Source organism: Dreissena polymorpha, chromosome 4, assembly GCF_020536995.1.
Source record: "Dreissena polymorpha isolate Duluth1 chromosome 4, UMN_Dpol_1.0, whole genome shotgun sequence".
NCBI classification, from domain to species: Eukaryota; Metazoa; Mollusca; class Bivalvia; order Myida; family Dreissenidae; genus Dreissena; species Dreissena polymorpha.
The window spans coordinates 128,853,684-128,868,412 of NC_068358.1; the positions used below are offsets into that span (position 1 = coordinate 128,853,684).

At 37.3% G+C, this 14,729-nt stretch overlaps 2 protein-coding genes across 2 annotated transcripts; both read right to left on the reverse strand.

Moving 5' to 3' along the window:
• Positions 1-478: 478 nt before the first annotated feature.
• LOC127877012 (uncharacterized) lies at positions 479-4,941 on the reverse strand. Its single transcript, XM_052422588.1, is given in 7 exon segments — positions 479-928; positions 930-991; positions 1,303-1,446; positions 2,038-2,156; positions 2,600-3,098; positions 3,778-3,919; positions 4,262-4,941. Coding segments are annotated over 7 exon segments (1,272 nt in total). The 5' UTR covers positions 4,373-4,941; the 3' UTR covers positions 479-733.
• A 424-nt stretch (positions 4,942-5,365) lies between these two features.
• LOC127877015 (uncharacterized) lies at positions 5,366-11,700 on the reverse strand. The gene is made up of 4 exons (XM_052422595.1): positions 11,563-11,700; positions 10,374-10,851; positions 9,245-9,363; positions 5,366-7,628 (listed from the first exon to the last, which is right to left on the reverse strand). The coding sequence occupies exons 2-4, from the start codon at positions 10,550-10,552 to the stop codon at positions 7,363-7,365; spliced, it is 564 nt and encodes a 187-aa protein (XP_052278555.1). The 5' UTR covers positions 10,553-10,851; positions 11,563-11,700; the 3' UTR covers positions 5,366-7,362.
• Positions 11,701-14,729: the final 3,029 nt, after the last annotated feature.

Consider the following 14,729-nt stretch of genomic DNA (forward strand, 5'->3'; position numbering starts at 1 on the left):
AAAAGGCCCCTTTAATACAGGATTAAAGTCTAAATACACCGTTCAGATGTACAGCCGCCTATAAGAATGGGTCAAGTAGCTAACTTCCTTAAAATACATAAAAACAGACTTTGTCAGCTGTATGGTAATGAAGGAACCTTTACAAACGGCTTGACATATGCAATATTTTTCTGAAAAACAATATTCATGTTCTTGTTTTATTTAATGCTTTATAGATATAGCAAATACAAGTCATGTATGATAAAGCTCGTTAATGATGTGCCTTCTAATCTTAAGGTCTTGGTCTTTAGCGAATAATTTTCTTTACTTTCCAGGTTAGAGTAAAGAAAAGCATCACACTAGAGCTATATCAATAGACATATCAATATCCAACTGATATGGAACAATATATTAGTTCTAGTACTACGAATGGACTGAGGATAGTAAGGTTTTTGTTGTTTGGTGGTGACCCAGACTGGAGAGTTCCGAATAACAACTATTGTGTACACGAGACTGCATTTATTTTAAGAATAATCAAAAGTAAGAATAATCAAAAGTATGAAAAGTACCTATAGCCGGTATCTATGCATCTGAATAATGGAACAGTTCCCTTGCTATTTCACAACTCATAATGATATAATACATTTACACTTTGATTTTTGAACATATTGTTTTCCTGAACGAGTATGATGTGCACTAAAAACTTTCATTCAATATTTGTCATATCAGAATCGTTCAAAGTATATGCTCACATTCATATCCTCGACTTTGTGATAGTTGGTTTTCCAGTTATCGTTTTTAATTGAAAAACGTCGCGTGGTATGGGTGAATCCCATTCGCGTAACATCATCATTGCCGCAATACGACCGATCTCGTCGCTGCTTTTTGCAGCATAGCCGTTCCCGCCAATTGCCACCCCCAGCTGGGCATGTACCATGTCTATGTAGGGTACGGTTTGTTGGCGTTTCCACGACAACACAGCTGTCACCATGCCAACGTGACATCGGAACATCTTAAACAAAAGAAAACACACATAAAACTCGCACAATGCCGTTAAATACAAACTGTGACGTAATTTAATATCTATGGTGTCTGAGAAAATAAACATGATGCGATGAAGCTTGTTGTGATAACTGTTTTTGAGATAAACTAACGTACACGTTTTGTAAAATGGGATCACTTTACACTACAATTCTAACGCTGGTGCCTATTTAAAATATGATTTTTCATCTTTAACAAAGAGCAAACGAGAAATGGATTTTATCGATAATAAAAACTCTACAGTAACGCAATAAAAACGAGTATAAGGGTCAACTAACGCACCTTTAAAGAGCGATTTGATCAGTGCGGCGGTTTGCTCGGCCAGTTGATGATCTCCATTCAGAAACCACTCCTTCACCTCTCCCGACCCTTGGAGACGTCTTAGGACCGTACCGTGAAAATGCCCCAACTTTATGTAGTAACGTCCTAGTTGTATAGCATAAATTTATAAATAATGCTTAGACATAAGCATTGACAGTTGACAATTGCCAGTGACAGTAATTGACAGTATTTGTGCTAAGCATTGAATGGGATGTATTTTCAACTCATAGATATACATGCAGTTGTTGATTTGTGGCAATATCTGAACATTTAGAAGATTGAACTCAGAAACTTAAACTAGCCCCTACCAAAGTATAATATATTTATCAACATGTTTTCATACTTATGTTAAATTCTACAATATAGTTAATAAGAACAAAACTTGTTAAATCAAGCATATACATAAACTACGTCTTTTTTACTCCTATGGCATTTATCTGGTAAAAAAAGAAATTGAATTCTTAATATAGCACGATAAAACGAGATACATGTAATATAGCTTGCTTACTTTTTCAATGACGTTAATTGTCAATTTTATACACTACCAGTAAAAAAACTAATATGAAATAGAAATTTTGAACAACAATTGAAAAGATGGACCAAGTGCCATAATAAGATATCTTATCTGAAAAGAAAAATAATAATGTGATAGATAAATAACTGTTGATCTTTTTTGAGGGAAACACTTTTGCATACCATCCGGGTACTTTATAGGCGGAAGCATGTAGTAGCCCACCCCGTTGTCCTCGTATCTAGGGAAGTCCCTGTGCCAGGAGGCGTGACCGTCACCTCGATAGATCACCGAAGGCATTGACCTTCAAAACAAACGGTATTCGATATAGAGTTAGACATTGTTTCAGATAAAACGTTTTGAAAGTAAATGCACATAGGTTATGTTAAATTATGTTGATTTAAATTAAATCATTACTTTTATCTGTATATTGAACTGTCAATCTGATAACAAAAAAGTGCATTATAAAAACTTCGATGAGATTATAACTCATCATAAGACAAACAGACACAAATATTTATAATATATACTTACATGTCATCATATTTTTGTTATGATATATACGGTCTACTGAGTGAAACAGAATTGACGAATTTGTGATTTTAACCAATGCATGATGCGTGTATTACATATTGAAAATGAATTTAATAGTTGTGAACATATTTTTTTACATTCGTTAGCCTTTACTCTACATAATTACAATTTAACCTGAACATCTCAGCCATTCAGAATTGTGTTTGGTCATACTTGAGTTGCTGCTCCGCTTGCTCTTTGCTGACCTCGACCAAGGACACCGTGAGTGGACACAGCACCTGGTCAACCTTTATACCGGGCAGTAACGCATTGAGCTCTGTAAACGCGCCCGTGGCCAATAACACCTTCTTACATACTATCGCCTTATCTCCGCCCTTTGTCTCAACATTCATGACGTAATCCCCGTTCTTAGCAACAGACATGTGTACTTTGGTGACTACGTCATCAATGTATGTGCACCCGTTTTTCATTGCGAGCATCTTCTGCGCATGGACAAGTTTTCGCGGGCTTATATGTCCGGCGTTCTGATACTCGAAAAGCCCTCCGTCAGAACTATTGAACTTTATGTAAGGAAAATGTTCCTGCAACTCCGCGCTGTTCAGGCGCTTGGTTGGAATGTTCTGTTCCTTGGCAACATCGAATACGTTGGCAATGTAAGGTGTATCAGTCTTGCCGACCATAAGTGCTCCCACCTCAGAATAAAAAGAGATTCCTGAAAATAATAAATTTACTTTTTTATCTGTTGCATTAACAGTAACTAAACCATAATGTTCAGACGCCGTCAAAGAACCCATTAATCTTTAACACTAATATAAATACATGTAGCAGACGTTACAAATAAAAACGCGTTACAAACGAAAACTTTGCATAGACAAAACTTTTAGTTGGGTCAGAGTATGATCTGCGTAAAAAAACTTAATTCAAATTATAAGCGATCATGCATATTAAAAAGCTAACACGCTGGAATGTTTTCTTTTTCTTTCTCAACATAGGATCTGAGAAAAGTTGTATTTTCATTCAATAAACGATTTCAGGTATTATATTTTAATCGGTCTTCAAGAAGTCCTACGTTGTACATTGTCATTGTTTTATTATTTTTCAGAAAACAGTCCTACATTTACGAAATCATGCTTATGTACCTTACACGTTTTGCACGGACGCGACGTCATTTGACGCTGAAACGTCGTTTTATCAAAATAACATAATGCGATTAAAATTTCACCATACGTAATTCATCTATAGATGGTAACAAGGCATATAATGTGATGACAAACGTATAATGTTATATCAAATAAAATACCAATATTTTCATAAGTGTGCATATATTTCGATTTATATCGCTGGTTAGATCAATACAAAATAGTCCAATTGAATATACATGTGTTATGCACCTGAGGCTCGTTCAATGTCCCTATAGCGCTTGATAGATTCCTGAGCTAGTGTAGCCCACACAGGGTCCGGGTCGGAACACCGCGTGATCCGCCCTTCATCGTAGTGGGCGCCGAAAATACCGTGATCCACACTAGCCTTGTCCTGGTGAATTAGGCCAGCATATAACTTATAACAACACAAGCAATATATTGATCAAGAGGTATGCTATACGAAGTGATATTAACTAATTGCATCTCATAATAAGCGCAAAGTATCTCCCATTTCTTAACAATTAATAACGTTCTCTATATCAGTATTCCACCAGTATCTTCTTACTTCTAGATTCTACCTTTTATAATGATAATGACAACAACAGTAACAATAATAATGATAATAACTAATAATAATAATAACAATAATAAATAAGAGTCTCATGTGCTAATTTTAAATCTATAAAACAAGAGACACACGCATTTCAGAACGTATTGAAAATTATCCACCCACCTGCGGTTCCGAAGGTCCCACAAGACAAAGTTTGATCCCCGAAATCAGCGAGGCGTGTCTGGCCGCCGCGGACCCCATCATCCCCGCCCCAACTATGCACAGGTCAAACATAGTCGTCAGTCCAGTGAACCATCCGTTGAAATGTGATAACTATACTAGAGCGCTTTGACATAACCAGTATAAGCAAGTTATCATTTCACCTGACATATACGTACATTATGTACTTGATATTTAAACAGGGTTGCGGTAAGTGACGACATTTGTTTATCAGAGCGTTTTGTAAACTGTGTATGTTAAAATGTCGTGTCAGTTATTTTTAGCTCTGCGCTTTAGTGTTAGCCAAACGTCTTAGCAAAGAGCACTGTTGTTTATTTGCAATCATATAATCCTCAACTCATGCTCCTCATCATCATCATCTGCTCCAACAACAACAACAACAACAATATCATCACCATCATGGCATCATTATTTTCATCGTCATATTTATCGCATCTGTATTGTTTAGGATATTGCATTTAATTGCAAAATATCGAGTATCGCTTCGTGTTTCTAGTGTCGCGGTCTGAAATAAGACCGCGATACGAGAGATTCGGATAATATGGGCGATATGTGAATAATAAAATATCGTGCGTCGCCGCGACTGTCGCGCAAAATATCGTGTATCGCTTCGTGTGTCTAGTGTCGCCCTTTGAACGCGAGACACGACACACGAAGCGATGTACGGTATTTTCCGCGACAGTCGCGGCAACGCACGATAATTTGCGCGACAGTCGCGGCGACGTACGATGTTTTTCTCTACAGTCGCCGTGACGCACGATAGTTTGCGCGACAGTCGCAGCGACGCACGATATATTTAACACGATATATCGCCTTTTGGGCTACCTATCAAGGGCGATATATCGTGTAAAATATATTATAGCATATACAAAAAATACAACGGGCGGACTGCACAGGCTAATCTGGGACGACACTTTACGCACAAGCATTAAGCCCAGTTTTCTCAGAACACGACTCATGTGAATACATTAGCCTCCTTCTGACCCTTAAACATCGAGCGCATTACAGTATGTTCGTTCAAAACGTTTAAAAATCATTCACAATTGCTTAATATTGGAAAACAGTTTATTTTTAATTTTTGCAACATGATGGTTGCATTATGGCTGCATTCGCCATAATGCTTTATCTGTTGAACATTTTATGCGTTATATACATTTTGATCTAATTCGAACCAATCTTTCAAAATCTCATTCGAAACATACACACCCCACACCAAAATGCATAAATCTCCGACGTTTTGCTACCTAAGGGCAAGTAAATGCACTTGTGTGCATAGTAGCTAGATGTCAAAGCTTTTTTCTAAGAGTAATCTATCTTCTGTTTGAAGAATGCTAATCTTTTGGTAACAGTGCATACATTTGCATTTTCTTGTGTTGGAGAAGCTTACCTCATTAATATGCTGTACTAAATTATGCATGTTTGATTTTATGGTGCTTTATACTATAAATATATATATAAATAACCGTTCGGCGCTTTCAAATGCATTCCCATTACCAGACAAAGCGCCTTATCGAGCATCAATTTGTATTATGTTATTATTGTCTTTATACTGGTGACGAAAACGAATTATGAACGCATGCATACATATCACATCCAAATCACATCACATGTATACACATAGAGTATGTTTGTTGGTTTTGGTAGATTATCAATTTTCATTGACGAGTGATCAAGTAGCTACAAGTGAAAACCTTGAATTACCAGTTTTAAATAACTGATCTTTGCCTACATTAAACAGAAATGCATTAAATACAAAATGTTATTGCCATAAAGTGTGCAATATCAGCATTCATTCAACATTTTTCAATCAAATCCTCATAAACTCCGAATGTTAAGAATTTAAATCATCGACTTTGTTATTGTTGGTTTTCAGATGGTATCGTTTTCAGTTTAAACAAAAAATATCTTTAAAAAAGATATACGGCGTTGATTGTGGTCGATGTTTATGAACGATCAAAAGTTATCTCTATGAGATAAAAAGTAGCGGATGCCTTTTTTTCTGCGCAGTTCTTAGCTACATCATAAGCAAATCAATTACGGGGTGTTGCGCCAGATTTCGTGGCTTATTTTGCTTTATGTGATATTATTACTCAGATATCTATATTTACAGAATAGAATAACACAAGAAGCATGAAAATAAACGAGTGCATATAGGTCAGCCGGCAATACTCGAATCTTATTTAATTGCATAATTATAGTATAGTGAATTATTGTGCTCATGCTTAATAAACTGGTCTAAATGGATAAATATTTCTAATTAATTTTATCAAAATTGGTCCTTATCTTGCAAATGTTGAAAACATATTAAAAATCGATGATTGACATACCACAATAATATCGCCGAATATCTTTATTTAGTATCTTTCTGATCAAAACAGACTTCAAGTGCACAAAGTTTACGAGACGGCGTTTATATAAAGATTTCTGCAACTGACCGCAAACTGACCTTGATACCTTGCGGATTGAAATGCAATGCATTAAAGTTAGGTAACAATTCTGCTGCTGAAACGACGGCTTGTTTACGCCAACTGTACACGACCAAGGCAACAGCTGTGCCTAAAATATCGATATATCGACAAAGCGACTAAACGAACTATTTACTCCATCAGACAAAAATAGCATAGATTCCAATTTTTTCCTTCAATGAAAAGATCGCAACCCCTTCTGCGAACTCCGGTGATGAACTGTATATAAACTCTGACTTTCACACACTGGCCGCGAATTGACCCGAAACCTCGCGGGTTGAAATGCAAAGCAAGTAAGTACTAAATATGAGAATATAGCCTTTAGTATAAACTTTTTTTTTCTGGTAATTCTCTGAAAAGACAAGGTGAACGCACAAACTGTATTTATGTCGAAAATTGATTGTAAAACTGTTCTATCTATTGAGCCTTTTCATTAGAGATAAAATTGTTTCATGCAGTAAAACAGTGTTACAAAGACGCGGATATGTTTCCAATGTTCTGGTGTTATACTCAAATCAGCCAATGGAATAAATGAAGTGTATTCATTCGTACCTAGCCGCGGGAAATTTTATTTGAATATTATTGGACACTTACAAAGGTCAAGTCAGGGTGAAAATCTGGCTTAATACAGCTTACGCCGAAAAAGGTGCCTGATATGGGTGAGTCCCATTCGCGTAACATCATCATTGCCGCCATTCGACCGATCTCGTCGCTGCTTTTTGCAGCATCGTCGTTTCCGCCAATAGCTACCCCCAGCTGGCCGTGTACCATGTCGATGTAAGGGCGGATTTTTGGCGTTTCTTCTTCGAAGCAGCTATCACCATGCCAGCGTGACATCGTGACACCTGCATTTAGGGGGAGAAAAAGATGCGTGAATGTTTATTACAATGAAATAACCATATAATACAAAGTGTGATGTCATATAATTATTATCAGAGAATGGATTTGGTGAATCTCTTTATTAATGATGTAGTTTAATGACGAGATTAAAACCTAAAGAATATGTAATAGTTAGTGTATGCATATATTTTGCTATTAAACTTTAAAGGGGCCTTTTCACAGATTTTGGCATGTTTTGAAGTTTGTCATTAAATGCTTTATATTGATAAATGTAAACATTGGATCTAAAAAGCTCCAGTAAAAAATCAAGAATACAATTAATAAAAGGAAAACAAAAGACCGCATCAGGGCTCGAACCAGTGACCCCCGGAGTCCTGGAGTAAAAACCAATTAGACTGCTCGGCCATCCTGCTAAGTATGTATGACAGACGTATTTTATACTTTATATAAGCAATCTTCGTAGTTTCACAAAATTAAACGACAACAACAGAACTCTCCAAATTATTCAGTCGTTTCGCGTTGCAACGCTTTATAATTTTCAGGTTTATAAATCGTCAAAAGATGCATATAATGGCTATATTAGACCACGGTAAATGTTCAGTATTACTGTTTCATCACAAATATCATATCTAAAACGAAAATTTGCGAATCTGAAACAACTTTTGTCAATTTTGTCAATTTACCAAAACGTGAAAAGATCCCTTTAAATTACTAAACCAATGTAATCATTTCGCTAATGTATAGCATGATTGTCATAAGTTGCTATCTTCCAAATGCATCGGAAAGCCAAGGGGAATTGAAAATACAATGTAGAAGTAAATAAAGATCCACCAATTTAAACGCAACATAGTCTGTCAGCCACTACAAAAACGGAAGAATTATATTGGTATGTTCATTAACCTTTAAAAAGAGACTTGACCAGTGCAGCGGTTTGTTCGGCCAGTTGAAGTCTGCCGTTCAGAAATCAATCGTTCATGATTTCCGGTGTAACCAGACGTTGTGGATGTTGAGCCGTGCCGTTATCATAGCCCATTTTAAAAGTCTACACGAAATTTTGAAAACGAATGCTTTGCATTTGTACTATTTTGTTGTTTATCGTTCAATGTTTCATGCTGTTAAATCAAGTTTCCATGGTATTTGTTCACAAATCTCGTAAGGCAAATCTAAAATTAAATTGAATATAAAATAAGTTCAGGATTATATAACAAATAAAGTCTCTATGCAACATCTGTAATTGCCATTATCACCTTTTTGGTTCCCAGCATAATCCATTGTTTGATTCTACTGATGCATTTCTGTGACTAATTAATAGTGGAAATTTGGTCAAGATAGGAAGACAAATTAATATGTATGAACGAAAGGGCAATGTCTGCTTCTTTTTCTTCCACACTGATTATCTTCAAAACAACTGCTAAATACTCGAATATTTGCAGTCCAAATGTGTACTACTGAGACATTCAAGTAAAGCTTTACTATCATTTGTGTCTTAATCGCGAACATGATCGAATTATTGACGGCAGACGGACGACGCAGAAGAGGCCATCTCATTCTAATAGCTCACCGAGAACGATGTGTTCAGGTGAACTTAAATAGACAAAAATAGTCAATCTCTTATACCTACCATCCGGGTACTTGATGGGTGGAAGCATGTAGAACCCAACATTCCGGTTCTTGTAATTGGGGTTGACTTTGTGCCAGGAATGGTGGCCGTCACCGCGGTAGATCACGCACGGCATGCACCTTTAGATGATGAACAATTCATTTGAGGCGTGTTCTGGGAACTACAGGCTTCTATTCATATGCGTCTCATTCCCGATTAGCCTGTGCAGTCGGAAAAGGCTAATAAGGGACTACACTTTCCGATTTAATTGTATTTTTAAGGAAGACACTTTTTAGTGAACAGGTAATTTAAAAGTTAAGTGTTGTCCATATTAGCCTGTGCAAACTGCAAAGGCTAATCTGGTGCTACATTTTACGCACATACATGATGCCCAGTTTTCTCACAACGTGGCTCGTTTAAACTATACCTAAACTTTATTTTAGCGGGACTGCAGAGACAGTTTTTATGTTTAAAGAGTCACTCTCAAGTTGGTTTCCTGGAAAAAACTCGCACTATTTGTGTTTGGAACAATACTGAGAGTATTCGGACGAAAGATACATCAACTCCAGTACACAGTGGCAACGTATTAACATTTTTTAATCACCGCAGAAGAGTAAGGGAATTGCGGAATGCTTTTTTAGATACTATAGTTTATTCATATTAAACTTCAGTCGAAGTGCATTAAGTGTACCCTATTTGAAAATAAACGACAGCAAAAAAATGCAAACAATAATAAAACATTTTTACGAATTATATAGAGGTAGTTATCGAATGCATGAATCGAACGTTTATTGTAATCAACGACACATAGTTATTGCGATTGAAAGTTCATTATAAGTAAATCGTAAACAGCGAAGATCGTAAGAGCTTCGTTCTATGAAAATAGGGTGTATTGCACCCGCTTAAAGTACCGTCCTAGATTAGCCTGTACAGTCGCACAGGCTAATCAGAAACGACCGTTTCCGCTTTTATGGTATTTTTCGTTTAAAGCAAGTCTCTTCTCTGCGAAAATCCTGTGTAGGCGAAAAGTGTCGTCCCACATTTGCCTCTGTTAAATGCACAGGCTAATCTGGGACGACACTACCAACACGCATAAAGACCTGTTTTCTCAGAACGCTGCTCCAAAAGACAAACATGTTATTTGTCATACTTAAGCTGTTGCTCCGCGTGCTCTTTGCTGACCTCGACCAAGGACACCGTGAGTGGACGCAGCATCTGGTCAATCAGTATACCGGGCAGTAACGCATTGAGCTCTGTTAACGCACCCGTGGCCAATAACACCTTCTTACACACTATCGCCCTATCCCCGCCTTTTGTCTCAACATTCATGACGTAGTCCCCGTTCTTAGCAACAGACCTGTGTACTTTGGTGACTACGTCATCAATGTATGTGCACCCGTTTTTATTGCGAGCATCTTCTGCGCATGGACAAGTTTTCGCGGCTTTATATGTCCGGCGTTCTTATACTCGGAAAGCCCTTCGTCAGAACTATTGAACAGTAAGTAAGGAAATTGTCCTTGCAACTCCGCGCTGTTCAGGCGCTTGGCTGTAATGTTCTGATCCTTGGCAACATCGAATACGCTGGCAATGTCAGGTGTATCGGTCTTGCCGACCATAAGTGCTCCCACCTCAGAATAAAAAGAGATTCCAAAAAATAATTAATAATATTATTGTATCATCTGTTGCATTAACAGTAACTTAACTGTTATGCTCAATGCGCCATCGAAAAGAACCAATTTATCTACAACACTCACATAAATACATTTAAGCAGACGACAAAAATACAAGCTTTACAAACAGCGGTTTTCACTTGACAAAACGTTTTAGTTGGGTCAGAGTATCATCTAATTCAAAATCTTCATTCAAATAAGTGATAAAGCAAATAAAAAGCTAATACGCTGAAATATTTTTTTCACTTAAAAACTTATACATAGGATCTGATACAAGTTGTATTTTTATTCAATAAACGATTTCAGGTATTATTTGTTACTCGGTCTTCAAGAAGTCCTTCGTTGTAAATTGTCATTGTTTTATTTTTCAGACACAATCCTACATTTGCGAACTCATGCGTATGTATCTTAAACGTTTCGCAAGGACGCGACTTCATTTGACGATGAAAACGTCGTTTTATCAAAATAGCATAATACGATTAAAATTTCACCATACGTAATTCATCTATGGTAACAAGGCATATAATGTGATGACAAACGTATAATGTTATATCAAATAAATGGCTCTCCTTAAAAATCAATATTTTCATAAGTGTGCATATATTTCGCTTTATATCGATGGTTAGATCGATACAAAATAGTCTAATTGAATATACATGTATTATGCACCTGAGGCTTGTTCAATGTCCCTATAGCGCTTGATAGATTCCCGAGTCAGCGTCGCCCACAGAGGGTCCGGGTCGGAACACCGCGCGATTCGCCCTCCATCGTAGTGGGCGCCGTATTTACCGTGATCCACAAAAACCTTGTCCTAGTTAATTAGGCATGTATATAACTCATAACAATACAAGCAATATACATGTATTGATCAAGAGTTATTGCTATACGAAGTGATATTAACTAATTGCATCTCATAATTAGCATCAAGTATCTCCAATTTCTTAACAATCAATAATGTTCTCTATATCAGTATCCCACAAGTGTCTTCTTACTACTAGATTCTACCTTTTATAATACTAATAATTAGAACAACAGCAACAATAATAATAATTTATGATAATAATATTAACAATAATAACAAGGGCTGTTTGTAAAACATGCACGCCCCCCATATGGGCTGTCAGTTGTAGTGGCAGCCATTGTGTGAATACGTTTTTTGGCACTGTGACTTTTGACCTAGTGACCTGAAAATCAATATGGGTCATCTGCAAGTCATGATCAATGTACCTATGAAGTTTCATGATCCTAGGCGTAAGCTTTCTTGTGTTATCATCCGGAAACCATTTTACTGTGTCAAGTCACCGTGACCTTTGACCTAGTGACCTGAAAGTCAATAGTGGTCTTCTGCGAGTCATGATCAATGTACCTATGAAGTTTCATGATCCTTGGCGTAAGCGTTCTTGAGTTATCATCCGGAAACCATTTTTTTAAGTTGAGGCACCGTGACCTTGACCTTTGACCTAGTGACCTGAAAATCAATAGGGGTCATCTGCGAGTCATGATCAATGTACCTATGAAGTTTCATGATCCTAGGCATAAGCGTTTATGAGTTATCATCCGGAAACCATTTTGCTATTTTGGGTCACCGTGACCTTGACCTTTATCAAAGTGACCTGAAAATCAATAGGGGTCATCTGCGAGTCATGATCAATGTACCTATGAAGTTTCATGATCCTAGGCATAAGCGTTCTTGAGTTATCATCCGGAAACCATTTTACTATTTCGGGTCACCGTGACCTTGACATTTGACCTAAGTGACCTGAAAACCAATAGGGGTCATCTGCGAGTCATGATCAATGTATCTATGAAGTTTCATGTTCCTAGGCATAAGCGTTCTTGAGTTATCATCCGGAAACCATTTTACTATTTCGGGTCACCGTGACCTTTTACCTAGTGACCGGAAAATCAATAGGGGTCATCTGCGGGTCATGATCAATGTACCTATGAAGTTTCATGATCCTAGGCATAAGCGTTCTTGAGTAATCATCCGGAAACCATTTAACTTTTTCGGGTCACCGTGCCCTTGGACCTAGTGACCTCAAAATCAATAGGGGTCATCTGCGAGTCATGATCAATGTACCTATGAAGCTTCATGATCCTAGGCCTAAGCGTTCTTGAGTTATCATCCGGAAACCATTTTACTATTTCAGGTCACCGTGACCTTTGACCAAGTGACCTGAAAATCAATAGGGGTCATCTGCGAGTCATGATAAATGCACCTATGAAGTTTCATGATCCTAGGCCTAAGCGTTCTTGAGTTATCATCCGGAAACCATCTGGTGGACGGACATACGGACCGACATGAAAAAACAATATACACCCTCTTCTTCGAAGGGGAGCATAAATATGAGTCTCATGGGCTAATTTCATCTCTATAAAACAAGAGACACAAATATTGCAGAACGTATAAAGAATTCTCCACCCACCTGCGGTGCCGAAGGTCCTACAAGACAGAGTTTGACCCCCGAAATCAGCGAGGCGTGTCTGGCCGCCGCCGACCCCATCATCCCCGCCCCAATATGCACAGGTCAGACATCTTCAGTCCTGTCCGTTGAAATGTGATAACTTTAGGAGCGCACTTTAACGTAATCAGTTTAAGCAAGTTATAATTTCACCTGACATATATGTACATGTACATGTAAGTTTGATATTTAAACAGGGTTGAGGTTAGTGACGACATTTATTTATCAGAGCATTTTGTAAACTCTGTATGGTAAAATGTCGTGTCAGTTACTTTAAACTCTGTGCTTTAGTGTTAGCAAAATGTCTTAGCAAAGTGCGTTGTTGTTGTTGTTTTTTGCAATCATCATTCTCAACTCATACTCATCCTCACCATCATCTGCTTCAACAACAACAACAACAATATCGTCACCATCATGGCATCATTAATATCATAGTCATATTTATCGTATCTGTAAAGTTTAGGACATTACGTTTGTTTGTAACATGCTTATGTTTGATGGTATCAACTGCGATTTGCAAACATGCAGTACATACCTTATATACAGTATTACCAAAGTAATATCATAGAAACCCAACAATTAAAGCATTTGTACAGGTGTTTTGCCAAAGTGTTGATATAATCATGGTGATGATGAAAAGTGTGGTGATAATATGAATAAATTAGCCTCCTTCTGACACACAAAATCGAACGTATACCATTATGTTCGTTCAAATTTTCAAAAGCATTCACAATTGCTTAATATTGCAAAACAGTTGATTTTTAATTCTTGCAACATTATTGTTATGGTCTCATTTTGATCTCATTCGAAACATTCACACACCCCACACCAACATACATAAATACGCGACGTTTTGCTACTTACATTCACACACCCCACACCAACATACATAAATCTCCGAAGTTTTGCTACTTAAGGGCAAGCAAATGCACCATACTCTTTCTTGTACAAATGATGGAACTTCCTCACTTAGCAGTGGCTATCCTCTTGGAAATAATCAATCAAACCCATTAACCCATTTATGCCTAGCGTCTAGAAAAAAGACCTTGATAAACAGCGTAGACCCAGATGAGACGCCGCATGATGCGGCGTCTCATCTGGGAATGCGCTGTTTGCTTAAAGGAGTTTCTGTAAGAAATATTCTAAATATAGAAATAAATATACTAGACATCCCTAATTTTGGAAATAAATTGATCCAATTAAAAAGGATGGGAGAGTCCAGTAGTCATAAATGGGTTAATCATAAACAAGGTGACGCTTGAGCTGGACCAGCTGGAGAAACACCGAACTATTGCACGTGCGTGCAATGTAGCTAGATTTCAAAACCTTTTTTTCTAAGAGTAATTGTCTATCTTCTGTTTGAAGATAGTTGAA

Coding starts and splice junctions, on each gene's coding strand:
- LOC127877015 (XM_052422595.1), bottom strand. CDS start 10,552: ATGAATGTTGAGACAAAAGGCGGGGATAGGGCGATAGTGTGTAAGAAG. Junction 9,364..10,373: donor CACGCGGAGCAACAGCTTAA/GTATGACAAATA, acceptor CATCATCTAAAG/GTGCATGCCGTGCGTGATCT. Junction 7,629..9,244: donor ACCCATCAAGTACCCGGATG/GTAGGTATAAGA, acceptor CCCTAAATGCAG/GTGTCACGATGTCACGCTGG.